At 33.5% G+C, this 20,121-nt stretch overlaps 1 protein-coding gene across 1 annotated transcript in view; it reads left to right on the forward strand.

Annotated features, from left to right (window-relative positions):
• spz3 (Spaetzle domain-containing protein 3) overlaps nt 1–20,121 on the forward strand; it is a 56,404-nt gene that overhangs the window by 34,678 nt on the left and 1,605 nt on the right. The window contains exons 3-6 of the mRNA XM_077444370.1: nt 1,638–1,768; nt 18,121–18,245; nt 18,386–18,670; nt 19,940–20,065. Of these exons, the coding sequence (XP_077300496.1) occupies nt 1,638–1,768; nt 18,121–18,245; nt 18,386–18,670; nt 19,940–20,065 (667 nt within the window). The remainder of the gene's footprint in view (nt 1–1,637; nt 1,769–18,120; nt 18,246–18,385; nt 18,671–19,939; nt 20,066–20,121) is intronic.

Here is a 20,121-nt window from a genome sequence, read left to right on the forward strand (position 1 = left end):
GCATTATTGTTCACTAGTGGATCTAGAAAATGATCAAGTGGGGGGGGGGCATTCAAATTAAAAAATAATACATAAAAAAGATCTTGCTAAAAGCGATAGTCCGTATTGTAAGGACTTATTTTTTGCATAGATATTAACGTAAAAGGTTACTTTCTTCTTGCATTTAGATTAGTCCATTTACCTGGAAGGGTCGTAATAAAAAACATAGATAAAGTAAAAATAATCGTGCAATTTAAAATTCAAATGGAAAGAACTAAAATATATTTTTTACACAAATGAAATGTTGTGAATAATGTATTTAACTATGAAAAAAAAATTATATACATATGTATGTATATAAAAAATTAAATTCGTCCAAGGGGGAGCCATAGCACCCATGGCACCCCCCTTGGGTCAACCTATGCTATTTTTCTTATTAGTCCAGTCTTATTTTAATGTTAATGTATACAGTACAACAGGAAAAAAAAGCTGAAAGACCTATTTACAATTCTTATAATACATTAATAATACATTGTATACATATGTATATATTATTTTTAACTGAAGACACTGTCAACTTGAGTCGATGATCTAAAGTCAATTTTGTTTAGATAATCTGTATTTATACCTTAAATTTGTTGTTAGTAAAAACAAGATATATAAATATTATATTAAGTCATTCATACCTATGTACATATATATTGTAGTCGGAAAAGCTAACCTTAGAAGATGAACAAATAATATTCCAATATTCTAGATCAGCGTGCCCGTATTATTTTAAAAAGTTTGAGTCACCTTTGCTATAAATAATATTTTTAAAAATTACTGCCAAACATATGTTGTATGTAGATATAATACATACATAGTTAAATTTAATAATTTAAAAATTGTCATTGAATTATTGTGCATGTACAGAGGGTTCGTAAAGTATGTGCATACATATGTATATACTATGTATATTTATATTCGAATAATGCAATTTTGAAATGGTTACGAATATAATTCAACGTTTATCGGTGTCTAGGAAATGCGAACAAATTTATGGTGCAATTTCATAGCAAGGCTAAATAATATCATATATTTATTTAATAAAGACCCGGCGCTTTATATTTATATTTATTTGAACGGCTGTCATAACGCGAACCGAATTAATAAATTCCGCCAAAGAAGTACTAATTGACTCGAGTCAAAATAGCCACAGTTCGTAATTGTATTTGCATACTTTACCGTTCAATTTAGTCGATAGTGGTATTTTATTATTCGCAAATACTATCCTTGAACCGCTCCCAACCCTTAGAAAGCAATATTTATATTAACGAAATATATTTAAATGAAATATATTCCGTTGATAATAATGCACGTTGCAATCGACTATTTTTTCTTTGAAAAACATTGTTGTAAACATTATAATATGTATTAATAAAACCTGTATTATTTTTTCTTATGATAGTCAAGCATATCTTTGATGTATATTAAAACGAATAAAATGATCTCAATTTATTTTATCCTAATGATCTTTCGTTTAAAAAAGAAAATAAAACAACGTATTTCCTTTTGTACTGCACACTCCACATGTGTAAATCAAATTTGATCTTTAGATGTATTTTGTCATGTATTTTTATTTAAAAAGTTTCATTTTGGTTTGTTTCTAACATCAGGTGGAGGTAGTAGTGGTCGACAAGCAGCCACACCGATCCAGGGACCAATTTTCCTGAAAAACGGAAGTGTTCCAGTAGTACCTCTATACTCCTATCCTGTGCTCAGCAACGGAACTTTCATACAAATACCAGTAAGTTCACACAAACTTTATTAAAACTAAGGATCGGGACAATCTTAAAGACCAGATTAATTATAGCAAAAGGTGCCTCTAGCAAATCGTGACTAGAACAGCCTGTCCCTTACGCAAAAACCATTGGCACAATCAACACTACCACTTCTTATATCTACATGTACCTACTTACGTATGTATGTATGTATCTAATACGCAAACGATCCACTTTTTGTCTCGGCGTTTTGTTTTATGCAGATTAATTAGCATATTCTTCGGCTCACTGACCCAATCTATTGAGATCGGAATGCTTGTACTATTAGAATAGTGTCACAAGTTGTCACGATTGTTCGTATGTGCATATAAAAGATCTCTATCTCAGTTTGACAATAAATATTTGATAAGCCCGTGGCGTACGTTCTCCTTTCAAGGCTTCGATAGTGATAACAAATCGTCAAGTTTATACTATCAAATATCAAATCTACGTAAGTTCTCTTTCATAAGCTGTCTGCTTTCACATGGACAGCTTGTGGTCAGTTGTAAGAAAGCTTAGTATACTTTAAATGAGTTTTGTTAGTTGTTATGTGTGCAGATGCGAATCTGCAGATTATCGACGTCTGTGAGTCAATATATATGTGGTTTTCAATCATTATTGTTTCATTGGTACCGCATTTATGATACGCAACCATGACCCAGTATAGAGGCAATAAACTTGTGGAGCGGAAATTCCAATATCGAAACTTCTAAACTACTGTCGATTTTATTATTACATTAAATTTCGCTATGCGATTTTTGTCCTTGCTAGTTTTTACTACTCAAACGTTCAAATTTGCCACTCTCAATTTGGCCGATGTCAATCGTAAAGATCTCAACCGATCGTATGATAAATGGTGCAAGCGTTGAATATTATTTATAGTTAATTATTATACTGAGCGTCTCATAAGTCTCCTCTTCAATGTATTCGAAGAATATAAAAAGTATAAACAACAAAATTCGATAATGAAACATACATACACGTTTACACATACTGGCTATGAGAGCATTTTCAATACAAATTGAGCACAAATGTAGAGAAACTTACACAAGACAAAAGTTCTACTTCCGGTTATCGGATTATGTTCAATTTTTTTTATTACTTAAAATCACTATATTTATTATACACCAATAAAATAAAAATAATTTAAAATGTCAAAATAAAATAATGAAATACTGTTTTAAAAAAAATTACTTACAAATTCTGACCAAAACCATATCAACTCTAAATTAGTATATAAAAAATACAAATATAAATTTTCAGCTTGATACGTTCAGGGGTGTGGAAAAAATCGTGTCTTCACAATTTTTTTGACTTTTCAAAGTGGAAAAAATCCGACTTCCGATTTATTAAATTTAATGTTTTTTTTTTATTTTCATCACATTGATACAAGGATTATACGTGAATTTTCTCGTGAAGATCACACATATTTAAAGGGTCGAAAAAAATAAATATATAAAAGAAAAATCGAACAAGAGTAAACTGCTACTTCCGGTTGACGGGTGTTCACCAAATTTTATATATAACTTGGTAGTAAACTTAAACATATATGTAGATATAAAATTTAAATTCAATACACCAAAAAGTTATATTCAATTACATTTAGTTTTAATAATAAATACTGCATAGATTAAATTTCTCGTTAGCAGGAGAGCATTCTGAATTTGACGACCGACCACCCACTAAACCGATTGGTCACACAACCGAGAATCGATAAATAGAAATGTAAACGTCCGAAATACAATAGGCAGTAATTTCTCTACGCCTACGAATGAAACACGAAGTTTAAGATTTACAAAACGTCCTGCAGATCGCATCGTGCAAATTTTACCCACTTGATCGGTCGGTCCAAATGTTGAGCAAGTCATCTCTCACGGTGCGGTGGTGCAGCACACATCCGACCCGAATCGAGAGCAATAGTCGCGTGGGATGCACCTTTTCTCGGAGGATAAGTGTTAAAGTGTAGTTTCTCGGGTACGTTTATTCCTCACTCGATCGTATCTGGTAAACGGCCAAGTGTCTCGTGGCAATACGTAAGTACGTACTCTTACATACGACTCGTTACAAAACTAACGATTCACGAATCAGACCTCACAAAGGACCTACGGCCGCAGCAGCTGTGCATGCAGTGGTTGTGCAAGCGCTGAGATATGGATCAAAAAGAAACTCGCTCGATGCATTTTGTGCCTTGAAACGTTTATGAATTGGTGCAAAGTGTCGCGGATGATGTGATACAGTTGAAAGTAATATTTTTCTTTTCTTTTCATTGGACTGAAAAGTTTTTAAAATTATTATTTTATTTTATTTTTACATAGATATACATATGTATATATATATATATACCAGGAAGGCCTTACAGGTAAACCCCAATGCGTTTTCCTAGACAATTAATAACAAACATTGCAGCATTTTTTATTACATAAATCGCTGTATTTCTATAGGTTGAAGAACAAGAATTTAATCCATAAAGACATCTATGGATTTAGACTTGTACAATTTTTTTTACATATTGTACATAAATCAAATTCAGATATTTGCGACATAGCGGGTAGGATAGTTTTGATGGAGGAACCGTTTCAACAATGAAATCATATTAAGGAGGCAAACTCTGAAAGGAAACGATCGACTTGGAGTCACAAATATCCAAGTCTGACCAGCAGCCAAGGCTGCCGAGAAGGGAGGGGAGCTGGGGTTAAAGTTCCAGGGCCCGGACTACTTGGGGGCCCCCTATTGGGACGTTCGACTGATCGATATTGATATTTTATATTATTTTACATAAAATACTTTTAAAATTTTCTTTAATGCTAAATGTTTATAATTGATCCGCATATTCTTTGTGTGCATGTGAAATCGTACCTGTTATATCATACTTTCTTATTCGATTATTGCAAAAAATAGCATTTAACATATAGGTATTTTTCTAATAGTTCTGATAGATTTTTCGAATATTAAAAATATATGTATAAGATTTTTTTTGGTTTGTCATAGGGCATGGAATTATTTTTCCAGAGCCGGAAATCCTCTCGGTGGCCCTGCCAGCAGCATTAAAGATTAACACGGGATCGAACCCGATAACCTATCAGTGCTAAACATAAACACAACCACCGAGCCATACTGCAGGCTTATATATAATATTAAATCAAATTAAAATATATGTTTTATATTATAAAACTATACATTATAAGCATTTTAAATAATATTGAAATTCTCTCTGTGTGCTGATGTATAGCTTATCTATAGATATACTTAAGTGCTGGACTCCAAGAGAGCCGAAAATAATTATTGCTTATTTGCTACACCTTGCAAGTATGCATACGCTAAGTGTTCTGACAGTTCTTCTTCTAGAAGACTCTCACTTTTATCGAGTGGGCGTACATATATATGGCCTTCTTGCGGTACATTTCCGCTCGATTTCCCAATAATTGCACACTCGTATGTCTTTCTTGTGGAAGATGTTGCGCTTCTGTCAAGGTTGTGCCCGATAGAAGTACTCTTACACAAACGCTTACGAAGAATGTCCACATTTTTTTGTTGTTCCTTTTTCAACGTGCTAGGAAACCTCGACCTTTACACGAGATACAAATCCAATACATATTAGATAAATTTGGGTTGAATTACGACGTCGTCGTCGCTGATCTCACGCGAGCTCCTAACATTTAGCAGATCGTTACCAGTCGACTTCAATTATTTCAGTAACGGTATCCAAATCGGCGATAAACTGGTTTCCAGTGTGGTGTTTTTACTACGCACATAAATAAAAGAAGCGCGCAGACGAAACTAACCAACGGTCACTTTCACTCTCGAACTTCTAAATCCTCTCCAACTCTTCCTAGACCTATTAGGATCAAAAATCTGCTTCATATTATATTGAGCTTGATGCTTATGACGGATTTGATTGAAATTGACGCAATCGTTTGTTATTTTCGTAGAAGAAAGCGTCAAAAATGTCCTTGTGTACGTGAAATAACTTGCAATTAACCTTCCGTTATTATTGCTGTCGTTGCTTCCTCGTGTCTCCTCCGCTCAGTTTGCCTTGGCGTTCTCCTCGGCCGCCAGATTTTACTCCACATAATCGATATGTCCTTATTAAAAAAAAATTGTATGTATAATGCATTTTCATTTCACAACGATCGCAGCATTTTACAATTAAACACAATCAATGCAACCACTAATACTTTGAAAGATGCAAGCGAAAATATTTATGGCCAAACAAAAAGAAGAAGAAACTGCTAGAAGAGCGACCAATTTGATCATAAGCATACATCGATCTTTCTCTTTAACGGCTCATTAGAAAATTCTCGTCCTCCTGGTGGACCAATCCGCCTCTGAAGAAAACTGGCATAGTATGTTAATTGCATCCTCAATTCACAAGTTTGCATAAGTTGAATTTATGTTCGATGCCTATTTGACCTAAAGATCAACACTTCCACTGACATAATGGCCTTTAGACAAAGAAGAAGAGATCGAGCAGAAATTGTCCGCTATGCATTAGTTATCTCGGCCGGTTACTTCATAGCTATTGCGTTTGACCTACGTGACCAAGATTGGCGTAAATTGTACGTCAATTAACTCGGACAATGGAGTCTGCCGGTTAACCGGTTGATAATGATGGAGAATCTGTAAACAGGCGAGTCAATTCAACTTGATTTGTTTACTCATACAAAGAAGCAAATTGTAAATCACAACACACGCACTAAAAAACAAAACAAACTATGTAGTGATCTTTTTATTTTTATTTTTATTTTATTCGTTAACCCAACGAATAATAAACTTCGGCTCCAAACGGAAACGATAAATTAATACATATAAGGCAGTGTCTTATCTGAAGTGCCAATATAATTTTAAAAGTGTTTTATTTTTATTTGCTCTCTATTTGTGTGTATGATTATCATTAAATTCATACAAGTTAATCCACTCTAAGTTTTGACACATAAAATGTAAAACATGGATGCTAAAATATAATCATTCAAGTATTTCATGTTATATACCTATATATATATATAATACATATATATTGACCTTTTCAAGTTTATCGCAGTTATTAAAGTTATTTAACTTATAGGCCGGAACACAGCCAAATTGGCAGCAACGCATTTGCTTTTTTATTTATTAAAAATTATTAATCATTCAATATTATACATACCTACATATATATATATATATATATATATATATATATATATATATATATATATATATATATATATATATATATATATATATATATATATATATATATATATATATATATATATTATATTATACTTAAGTATCATTATCATTTACAGTCATTGATGAAGTCCTCTCCAACACGCTTCCACTCGTGTCTTTTGGGCAACTCTCAACCATTTAACCCCAGTTTTTTTTTATTCCTCCACCCATCTTCCTTGCGGCCTTTCTTTTACCCTTTTACATTCTCTCGGGTACCATTGCATGACTTATTTTATCCACCTTTCATCCAAACTTCTATCTACGTGACCCACTCATTGCCATTTCAATCTTTTCACTCTCTCCACTATATCTACTACCCTTGTCTTACTTTTCACCCGCGTATTCCGTATCTCTCTTTCTTCAGGCAAAAGTGGAGTTTTTCATTTGATTTTTGATTTTTAAATGCTTTTTATTATTACTAAATTATGGTCACAATTCATCTACATATTATATATATAAAAATGAATGTATGTGTGTGTGTGTGTCTCGAATAGGCTGCTAAACCACTGAACCCATTACGATGAAACTTTCAGGATTTGTTGTGTGCATGTCCGGGAAGATTACTGTGAAAAAAAACGGGAAAAAACGGGAACGGAAACGGGAAAAACGGGAATGAGTGTCATTGCAACGCAATAATGTGTTCGCTACCTGCGTTTTTCCGACAAATTGGAACGGGAAGAAGAACGGGAACGGGAATTGCATGCGTTATTGTGGCATTGCAACGCATGCCGGTGTTCAGCTAGTCTTATATATACATATATTTTAATAACTACTGATCTACTGTCCTACTGATTTTCTATTTTAAAATTTTATTTGTTTTACTTTATTTTATTGATGATTATAATATTATCTTATTTTAATGTTAAAATACAGCATAATAGGAAATAGAGCTCAAAAATATATTTAATAGCGGCTTTCATCTAAAAACGACGTTCATTCGCCCAAATGCACTTCATCCTAATTTTGTGGTCTCTTTTTTTCCTCTTGTTTACTATGGGACATGTTTATTATTTATCCTAAATATAATTACTTTTACTGTTTTATCATCTGATGAAATACTATCAGTCATGCAATAACTATTGAACATCAGTTTGATCTTATCTACGTTAATTTTTAATCCCACGTTCTTACTTTCCCTGCTGAGCTGTGTCTGTTAAGTAATATATAAACAAAAATACTGAAATCCTTGATCTACCTTATCATGTTTACATAGACAGAGTCTACGATATTTCAAAGGGTATTTACATACATATTTACTTCCGTAATCCGATTTCTTTCTAAGCCGATGACGTTTCACATAAAAACAGTCGACAATTTGAATAAATTTTGATACGTTTCGATGTCAAATTTAGCTGAAAAACATCTAATATATTAAATTTGCAGAGTCAAGGTGCGTCAAAACAAGACCAATGACACTTGTCACGCTCGCGGTATATTATTATATCAAATGCCGCGCGATCCAAATATATGATGACGCGTCGACCTTTCACAGTTTTATTAATTCGACCACTGAGGCTTTGGTGGTAGTAATAAAAATAAGAATTAATAAATGAATAGACGGAGGAATAAACAATCGGGGATTTGAACTCGAGACCTCCATGTGGGCGCCATCGACATTCTAGTTTGGCGCTCTGACATTATCCTGACTGACTGGTCTTATATTGTTACGCAAAGGTCAAAGTCGACCCGTTATCCAGGGATTATAAACCGGCGGGTCGTATCCATTCGAAAATTTCATCGTCGAGCGTGTGCTGTTTGTTTATTACATATATTCGAAAATTGCTTATTTTTTTGTTGTTGATATTGTTCAATCTAAATTGCCCATCATCGTCAAATGCGTGTTCATTATTAAAATTGTTTTGGTATGAAGTCATAGTTGGATGTGTGTTTGTGCACTTTTTGCGACGATAAAATTTTTGTAATAATTATTTCACCGTTTGCAACATTGAGAAATTTCGACTCGATTAAATCACCGTTTATAATATATTTTCGTGTACGGTGAAGGTCGGTCAAAATATGTATTCGAAACGCTATACCGACTGTAATTTATGTTCATCGTGTTTGTATTTATTGTCTGTTTGCGAACAGAACGGACGGGAAAGTGTTAACGACGCCTGAGAATATTTTGCGTACGCGAAAAACAGTTTTCACTTTCGCTTTTAATATTTATTTTCAATAAAATGTTATTGCAAACCTGTGGGCGAAAATTTAAACTATTTTTTTTATTTAGTTTTACTTTTATCATATAGGTGGCAATAACTATATAGTGTAGACATACATAATTACATATCCGTTTTTATTAAATGCTTTATAATACATATGTGATTTAAAGTAGATTACAAGACTTATTTCGAATACTGTAATCAGTTTCGCAGTCTGATTTCAAATAAATATTTCGAGCAGAATCTAATTTACGAGTATCAATCCGCATTTTCCCATCAGTTTTCATTATAATTCTGATTTTAGTAGTCATTTTCTAATACACAAATCACAAAAATATTGATAATACATACTTTTGTCCACTCATTCAGTTTGAAATATCACATAAAATGTTTCTATCTACATATTGTATATTATATATTTTCAATCTTCCCACTGTTTTAATAAATGATTCCATTATTTTACTATTACATGTTTCTCTCGTCTATTCAAAATCTTCCTTCTGGCCTCTCTCATATTTTACTTTCACAACATTAAGTTCTGAATGATTCCACTATTTATTTATTTTATTTTTTTACAATTTTGCAATGGTGACATTACAGAATTGCTCCAAATCGTCAGTAAAAAAATGAGATCAGTTTTCGGTTCTGAGTTCAAATCATTCAAAATATCGAGTTCAAATTTTCGCATGATCAAATAACTTCATCTATTGTTATTATGTACATACATAGGTAGAGCTGCCAGTTTGTCCCGGTTTCAAGCCTCTAGTCCCGGCGTCTTTCGGGACAGCCAAATGTCTCGGTTTTCGATAGCAGCTTATTGACCTTTCATTGTTCAGAAATACCGACCCCCGCAGTTATTAAACTGCTAGAAAAATGCACAAACCTCAATTTCATGAAAAAATGCACAAACCTCAAAACCTCAATCCATGATTAAAAAAGAAAAAAAAGCGAGATTGATAAAATCAAATTTCTTTTCAATATTCTTTGACAATATGTAATTAATTTCATTTAATATTAAAATAACCAAATAAACCTAAAAATAAGAAAGGAGAAACTAGTTTATAAAAGGAAGGATCTTAAATGTATGTAACTTGTTAAGTTTACGCTTTTTACAAAGTTTTTTATTATTCTTGTAATATCTTTGCCTGGGGGGGGAATACAGTTAAAATGTCCCGGTTTGGATACCAATAAATCTGGCAGCTCTATATATAGATAAAGTAAATAAAAGGATACAAGAATAAATATGGATGCAAAAATAAATAAGATAAGAAATAGTGATAAAATATGAAACAAATAAATCAATATATTTACATGTGTATAAAAACAAATTCAATATTAGAACACAATTACATCAATCAAATTAAACAATAATTCAACAGCTTATTTTATATTAAATAAATCCAATCCGAACATAAATCTAGTTGAAAAACTTGATGACTAGACTAGGGATCAGTTTACTATTGCTAATTTCTTAGATTTTCTAATTTATTTTGCTTTCTTGCTTTGAACACTGATGGGTCGGTCTATTGTTATTTGCAATTGCCCCGACGGCTAATATATTATACATGAATCTATTGATGACCCTTGCAACAGGTGACGAGGCTATCAAATTGGTACATGTCACAGGAGAAGAGAGCAAAATCTATCTATTATTTTTTTTTCAAGAATTCTTTGCCCTACAATGATCTTCCTATCTTGATCCTAAGTAATTTCAACAATTCATAAGCGTCATACGTGTGATTCCCATATTCTTAAATGGTTCCCCACTATTTTCTCATTACTTTTATAATAATCTCACTATCTGAACAAGTATTCAATAATGTTCCCTTTACCTTTCAAATCATTTCACAATCTTTCCACCATCCCTCTGATTCTACATGTCACAAAATCCTACGTATATGTACCTACCATTCATCCGATCGTTGACATCATTAACATCTATTAACCTTTACGGCAGACGGACTAATTTTGCCGCGACATTTATTGTTAAAAATTTGCAACAAAAAAAACTTCCCGTCGGCCGGCGCCATCTCCTAGCCGAAATCCTCATTGACTTCGATGACGCAACCAACAAACACAACACTGACAATGAGTCACACTAGTTCATCGGTGACGTAGTCAACGTCATCGTCGTCGTCGTCGTCGTCGTCTTCAAACCTGATTGCACTGCATCATCAAACATACGCTAGGAACGAAGTTCAACAATTCGGCACACACGGCATATACAAGACGAAGATAAACAGATTTTTTGTTGATCCATTTATTTTTATATTTGTCTTTATTCATTAAAAATACAATTTTCGGATTTTGAAAGCATGCATGAGGTAATAATTTGCGTGTTTGCACAAACAAGATTATGCATGTCTTACAAACCGATATACATATTGTACAATATGTATGGATTTGGTATGGTACTGGTTGTATGTATATTGCAGTGAGATTTTCAGGAAGTAGAACGTTTCTGATTGCTTTATAAATGTATAGGACCAGTTCAGCTACGGATAACCGGTTCGCTAAAATGCTAACCGGTTCAACGAATTTCTGAACCCATCAATATGTCATACGTTTTATCTTGTTTTAAATAATTATAATCTATAGTTAATTTTAAAATTTTCTTGGGTGATAGTTATAGAAATTCATTACCTCAGTTTCTCAAACTTTTTTAATACCAAATATTAATAAAACGAATATTTCCATATATTTATTATCTTCAAATGGTGTGTTTAATGGGTCTACCTCACGGCACCGAATGTGAAAAGGTCGAAAAAGCAAATATCGGAAGGCAAAGATCGAAAATCGAAAGATCTTAAGTCGAAAGATCAAAAAAAGGGTGCATGGTAAACGGTAGTATGTATATATAATATATATGACTGGCGTGCGGTGAAATTATCTCTCTTTTTGTCATACAGCCTTGTTTAATGTGCGCGCGCAGGATACGGGAGGAAAAGTCTGTTCCTCTTGTTTTTGTTGTATCCTGCTCGCGAAAATTAAAGTTTTACCGCACGCCACTGATATATATGTATACTAACCGTTTTTCATATGTATGCATGATAAACGAATATTTTCGACTTTTTCACGGTCACCCGTGTTTAATATATCTATTGATGATACATTTTTTCTTACAATGTTTCGTTTCTTTTAATGAAAAATAATGTCCAATAGCCTATAATGCTATAAATATTACTTAACTTTAAACCAAACTCTATATCAATCATATTTTATTACTTCAAAAAACATTTAATTTTGTTAATTAGGATTTCCGTCACCAAATTACAAAAAAAAACACCTCACACGCCATATTAAATAATTACATTCTCCCCACGCATTTTCAATTTTTTATTTTATTTTGATTAACAACACGCTTATGTCATTTTTAATGTCTTTAATATTTTCTAGGATATTAAAAGCCGGACCTGGTGGGTCGTCACCTAGCGTCATCGTTATCATAATCAGCTTATGAACTAACCGCAATCGGTTCGTTAGTCTTCTGGAACCGACTGCACACTTTTTGCACATGGCAAAAAAGTTGGCAGTGACCGATTAATCCGACAGATTGGTTCGAATTTACAATACAATGATTACTAAACTCATCTTCAAAGTTGCGATGATTTCGCTCGATGACGCGTGCAAGCGACCAAACTTCCGTCTCCTGTTGAGTCAAAATAAACATTACGTCCTACTCATGATGCTTAATATATAATATGTAATATGTGGTTTGCTGAAAATTCAACTTTTAATCGATATTGATCGTTCGCCATTATTAGTTTACTGTTTTATTTACGATATCATATGGCAAACGAGTGTGCAAGAAACTTGATTTTGTGTAAATTGCTTAATTTCGTACGTCTAGTCGCGTGCAGTGTGTAATCAGCGTAATGTGTGTGTTCAATTACGCTATTATTATCCATAGCCAGAACAATTTTAACTAAATTTATTGTTGTACGAAATTCAGGGGCTTCAAATCTTGTCTAAGTTTACCGTGAGATAGTATACAATGCATCGTGATATTCATTTTAAAATTAGATTTGCATAAATGGCAAACAGGCACACAAACAAAATTTCACTTGTATTCATATTATATAGAAAATAAAAAAAATATGTACATACTAATAAGCGCAGACACACAGAATCGTACGGCACGGCATGCCTAGGTTGGCTTCAGCTGTGAATGGACGTGTCTCATGTCATTGTCAATAGGAATCATCGTTATCAATCACTGTCAAACCTATGTCAATACAAAGATAAAATATCTCCGAAAACACTCCAGGGGGTGAGTTTTGCTATGGATGGCCATAGCATAGACCAGGTGTGCTAGGACTAGATAGCTTTACGTGTGCAAATATAACTAAAGAAACAACACATGCCGCGTACCACTATCTGTGTCTGCACCCTAATGGTAAGAACACACTGAAAAGCTTAAAAAGGGACGTCCTCGTGGTTTCCAGCTGTGATTGGGCGTAACTTCATGCCATTGTTAATTCGTAAGATCTTATTGTTTCAACGAGTTTCTCCTACATTTCTTCAAATACGGGAATCACCGTTATTTGCATCACTGTCAAACTTACGGTCAACACAATGATAAAATAGCACTGAAAACACTCGAAGGGGGTGAATTTTGTCAACGATCACGATGACATAGATTTGGTGTGTAACCATATTTTTGCATGTGCAAAATTTATTCAAAAAAATGTGCCGCGTACCACTCTGTCTGTCAGTTTCTGAATATTTTCACTTGGAAATGGAACCAAGTAGAATATTTTTTCTTGTTATTAGACATTTCTCTACATATAATATACATATGTTAGAGTCCCAATATTCTCTCCGGTTCGTTCATGAACATACTAGTTTATTCATAAACGAACTATTGGTTTTAATGCTGACAGTCAAAAGCCGTCTTCAAATGAACTCATAAGGTGTCGCATGACACTTTTGAGCTGTCAAAACGCCAAGTATTTAAAAGGGAAATCCTATGGAGACCACATTACAACGTTGCTATAATTCCCGTTCCCGCTAATATTAAAAATATTGCAACCCAGGGTAAGTATATATGTACATACATATACATAGAGCAGAGCATCGTAACCTGTGCACCGCGGTAATATGTGTTCTCCGAACAGCACTTCGGCCTAATGCGTGCGAGTGAGATCGCGTGTGAGGGAGAAAACCGATTTTAGTTAGTGTTTTGTCCCTATGCATATACGGAATAACTAGCAACTGTCGATGAAGTACATATGTATGTACGTAGCTGACAAACTCTACGAGTCGTAAACAATGTGTGCCGCGAATATTCAAAGGTAACGATGCTCTGACATAGAGGATGGGATAAACGATTGAGATTACTTAAACTTATACCTAATAGTTTGTACATACATATATGAACAAACTGGCCAGATAAGTTCGGGTATGAACAAACTAGTGTGTTCATGTTATGTTGCTTCTCACTGACAATACACAAATGTGAAAATAAATTGTGTGTTCGTAAGTATTTAGAACATTTAGAACAAATTCACAAATAATTGACTGAAAATATTCACAGTGGTCATCTCGTAATATATTGTAATCCCAATTCGTCACGACATATTAATCCACATAATGGTATAATATCTAAAGTGGTGTGTACATATTAGGACAGCAACGAGCGGTTAAATCTGAACCAGTTATCCTTATAGGGTTAATATGTACCTGTGTACTACATCTTTTACGGGCCGATCTTGAGCGATAAATTATTGCAAAAAAATTATATACGTATACATATCTATCCAATACATAAATTTATACAAATGAATAAACACGAGTTCGTACGTATGTATGTGGGTCTAAAGAAGGCTCCTTGGCCACGGCGACCTCATCCAACACCTCTGCACGGCTCGACGTTCGGTTTGCAGTCAAAACCGACGGTGGCGAAGTGGTATTCCCCTCCGAAGAAGTCTTGGCTCATTCGACTATACACCTCGTCTTCGTTTGGACGTGTTCGTCTTTGTAATTTTTACCCCTTGAGTGATTTACCCCCTATCGAGCATCGAAAAGTGCGCGAAAACGTGTTGAATCGAAAATAAATCAGTGACCGTTCAAATACATATATTGTGAAAGTATTATATCATCGCAAACATAATGTGCAATTAAATTTTGCAACCGGCTTTGAAGTCAAATTCAATCTAATAATAATAATATATTGTTACAATTTCGGATCGGTTCGGTTGGATAATTTTTGAATATTGCAAATGATCAAATTTGCACAAATATGTTATTGCTTTTGCTATAATTGAAACATTCGATATTATATGTAAACGGACTGTGTGCCATGTAAAAAACGAATAATTCGAAAGTCCGCCATTATACTAGGAAAGGGATTAAATCTTCCCCGTTTAAGAATAATTTTACTAAAGCAATAATAATTTTTCGGTGGTTGTTCCAGTATTCTCAACTGAATACTGAAACTGATTTACCAGTTAATGATTTTCAAAACGTATACATATTTTCAAATGACTTGTCCCGGATAATCCACTTCCATCTTCATTATTGAGAGTGTGCTGTTATATTATTATATTAATCGCTTGATATTTTTTTATTTGGTTATGAAAAGTGAGACGTTTATATGTGATACGTACTTAAAATTAAGTAGACCAATTTTCCACTTACATACATACATATAATGCATACGAGTGTAATATTTCTTAATGATTATAATTATGTATCATTTATTATATGCACTCGTATATGTAGATATTATTCCTGCATGCAATTTGTGATATAATATAAACAATAGAATATTTCATTAATTATTTTTTTATGGTTATACATATGTACATATACTATGAATGGGGTCTACGTGACGAGACAGAATGTTAAATTACAGAAAACACAAATATCGGAAGGCAAAGATCGAAAATCGAAAGATCTTGAGTCGAAAGATCAAAAAAAAATGGTGCATGGTAAACGGTACATACTCACTTAATTTGCGCGAGCAGGATACAACAGGAACAAGAGGAACATGCTTTTCCTCCCGTATTCTGCGCGCGCACATTAATACGGGAGGAAAAGCCTGTTCCTCTTGTTCCTGTTGTATCCTGCTCACGCAAATTAAGTGAGTATGTACCGTTTACCATGCACCATTTTTTTTTTGATCTTTCGACTTAAGATCTTTCGATTTTCGATCTTTGCCTTCCGATATTTGCGTTTTCTGTAATTTAACATTCTGTCTCGTCACGGAGACCGACTATGAATATACATATGTATAACCAAAGTTTAATTTTTTTTCTAGAAAGCGAGATATTTCTATGTATTATAACTATAACTATAAGTATCTATACATATTTTGTTTCACTCTTTTAAAATGTGCATAATGAAAAAAAAACAAATGCATAAAATAATTTAGTATCTTTTATTTAAAAACTTCAACATATTCGATATTGGATTTTTTGTCTTTTTCTCACACGTAATTTTGTACGGGTAAGAGCGAGATGCACTCGTTGTATGCAGAATGTATGTAGTATGAATTTTTGAAGTTTTCCCGCGCATATATCGATCGCCACATATCGAGGTTGTACATAATAATAAAAGTTGAGGTCAAATCGAATTCTTCGGATGTTTTTGTGGTGTGTTGAGAAAATCGCGAGTGACACGAACGAGTGGGTACGGGAAAAACCTCGCATCCGTCTACCAAAATCGGAATATCAAACTGTGTGTCGCATCGGCGACCTTGTTGTCACAAATAGTTTTAAAAGCACTGCAAAATACTATCATAAAATAGATAAGACATCCACTTGAATGCAATCCATTGCGCAACATTGCAAAAATTCCCAGGCCGATTTGATAAAATTCTATATACGATATTCGATAAAATTAAAAAAATTGCAACTTGTGTTGGTATTTCTTTTACTAATCAATTTTACCGAGACGTGTGGCGATAAATTTTCCACTTAGGTACATATGTCAGTTTCGTTGATGGACAATGTCGTCTTCTTCCACTGCAATGGTGCTACTATGGTGCTATTTTGTGACATGTGTGTGATACTTTCCCGCATTGCATAACAACTGTCAACAGGTGATTAATAGAAAAGTCGCTCTGAGTGTTGCTAAACGCGTCTTCGGTTCGGAAATACAAATTTTCCCAAAGCGTTCGTTGCAACCGAGTGTGAAAATTAAAAACGCCGTAAATATTGATGCGACACTGCGTTTATAGGACCGTGCTGAATGCAAATATTGAATGCCAAAAATAAAATAAATAAAGAAAATATTATATATGTATATATACTTAACATATAATATTAGTCATACAGTGTAATCGTTTCTTGGGTTTATGTATTGGAAAATTCCAGTTGGTTGATTTTCTCAAAAATAGATTAATATAACTAGATAATTTTGGTGATGTATAACCTTTTTAAGTTTAAAAATTGTAAATTATTGTTGGAACCAAGTTAGGTTAATAAATTAAAGTCTTGACTATTCATCAAATCTTTACATATTTCTACATTCAATAAAAAGGGTTTTAGATGAAGTTGCATTATTTATGAATAATGTAAGTATAACACGCTGTCCAGTTCACGCATTCGCCAAAGAATTTGCCGAATCCGTGAACTGGGCAACGTGCTTGCATTTTTCACGCATTCGGCAATTCTCTTGCCGAATGCGTGTAATAGACAATTTCACGGATTCGGTGTAATATATACATTAAAAATAGTTTATTTTATAAGAAACCATAAAAGAACAATTTAAGTTAGAAATTTTACGGATAACATTATTAGATCACTCTCAAAATAAAAAAAAGTTATGCATCACCGGTATATCGTCTTAATTAATTAAATATTGTGTATATTTAGATTGTGATTCAGTAAATTCATGTGATTATAATTATTATTAATAAAAATGTTCGGAATCACTACATACAAATTGGTAAATATTTTTAAATTGCAAAAATGATGAAAAACATACACAGTTTATTAAAAATGATTTTATTATAATTTCAGATATTATGGAGCGCTTTATCAGTAGCTTTGGGGTTGGAGGTGCGTGGTCAACTCATACGAGGAGTACCATGCGTCAAACGTTACCATCAACTATTTTGTCCGACAGCTGGAAACACATATCCAATGTAAGTTAGTGAAAATGATTGTTCCACACAAGAATTAGCGAAATTTATTTCCAAAAATATACTAAAAAGTTTGTATTGTATGAATTTGGTATTAAATATTACTTTACTTTAACTGCATTATTATTAATATAATGTTTCAGAGATCGTATAGAAAATTTCATAGATGAAAACAAAGCGTTGATGAAACGTATGTATGGAGATTTTACAATATACACCGAGTACGGTCTGCCTCCGGTTGGTCCAGGAAGAAGCAAACGTGGTGCTCCTGGAGTTCCCGATCCCATGGACGACACGCTGTTTTTCAACGACGAACCTAGCCAACGAAAAGCCCGTCAGTCGAGCAATTTCAATACAAGGAACCCTCAATCTGGACCATCTTCGACACCTCCGTTCCTCAACAACAATCAAGGAAATTCAAGTGGAAGGTAATTTCAGTCAAAATTTTGTGTATGTATGTATGTATGTACATACATTTTCAAACTTTTTAAATTACAGTTTGAAATTTGACTTAATTTTAAGTACATGTATCAATCAACTTAATTTCTAATGTGTCTTACTTAGTTTCTTTAATGTCCATTTATAACAATGGTAACATTTTTAATACCCCCTAGCATTGAAAATATTTCAATAGATCTGTAGCAAAGATATATTGATTTGTTTATTATAGTTAAGCTCAAATGCCATACTATTATATCATAATCAGTGCCGGTTTTAGGGGGGGGCTGAGTCGGGCGGGGCCCGAGGGCGCCAAATAAGCGCCTTTGGTGCCACACGATGCACCAAAGGCACTTTAAAATTTAAAATTAGAGCGCCAAAAGCCATTCAAAATTTTAGATTAGAGCGCGAAAGGTGAAAGTTTTTTCTAAGGGTGTTTAGAAAAAATTGCCCGAGTGCGCTATCGGGTGTAAGGCCGGCACTGATTATACTTTATATACTACTAGCGGGTACAGAAAATGGTCAAGGGCGGGGGGGCATTCAAATTGAAAAAAATATATATATATTCTTAAAAGCCCTAGGCCTAAATTGTAAGAACTTATTATTGTATAGATACATTTTTGAAAGTTAAATGCGAATTAGGAAAAATTAAGACATATGTATGTACATATAAATATGAAATTAAATTCGTGCAGGGGGGAGGTCATGGCACCCACGGCACCCCCCTTGAATCCGTCTATGATACATGCATAGACTTGCTAATTGGAGTGGTCTTCCCTTATACTATAAGAAAACATTTTAGTTTCTCAGAATGTATGTAATTTCATTGTTAATTATGGCAGAACATAATATATGTACAGAGAGATGTAATAAGAATAGAGGGGCCCTTACTAATAAATAATTGTAGTCAATTTTACGCGGTACGTCTCTATAAATACGCTACATCGCATGGAATACAATCGGATCAATTTACTTATAAAAATGTATCCCATGTTGTGTTTTTGAATGTATTGTGCAATTTTTACCGATGCTTGCCCATCTTGCAAGTAATATAAACAAACAGAGAAGTTTTTATCGAACATACGTCGAGCACCAAGCGTCAAATACGACTGATGCTAAAATTATTTAGATCTGTCCGTGGACAGAATGTCACTTGACAACAAAAGAACACCTAAAGCCACCTCTATTAATATTACATTTCCATGTATATGTACCTATACATATATGTGTATAATACAAGAAATTTATTTTAATTTCAGGATCGATGCTTGCGAGTCAAAAATGGAAATAGTAACACCCTACTGGGCATTAAATTCAGCGGGGAAAGTACGAGCAGTTGTTAACACTATGCACTTTGAACAAGCTATACATCAGGAAGTGTGCTCGTAAGTTTATTATATATACATACTGATTAATTACAAAATAGTTCAAATTCAACCAC

This window comes from Arctopsyche grandis, chromosome 13 (assembly GCF_051622035.1).
Source record: "Arctopsyche grandis isolate Sample6627 chromosome 13, ASM5162203v2, whole genome shotgun sequence".
Taxonomy (NCBI): Eukaryota; Metazoa; Arthropoda; class Insecta; order Trichoptera; family Hydropsychidae; genus Arctopsyche; species Arctopsyche grandis.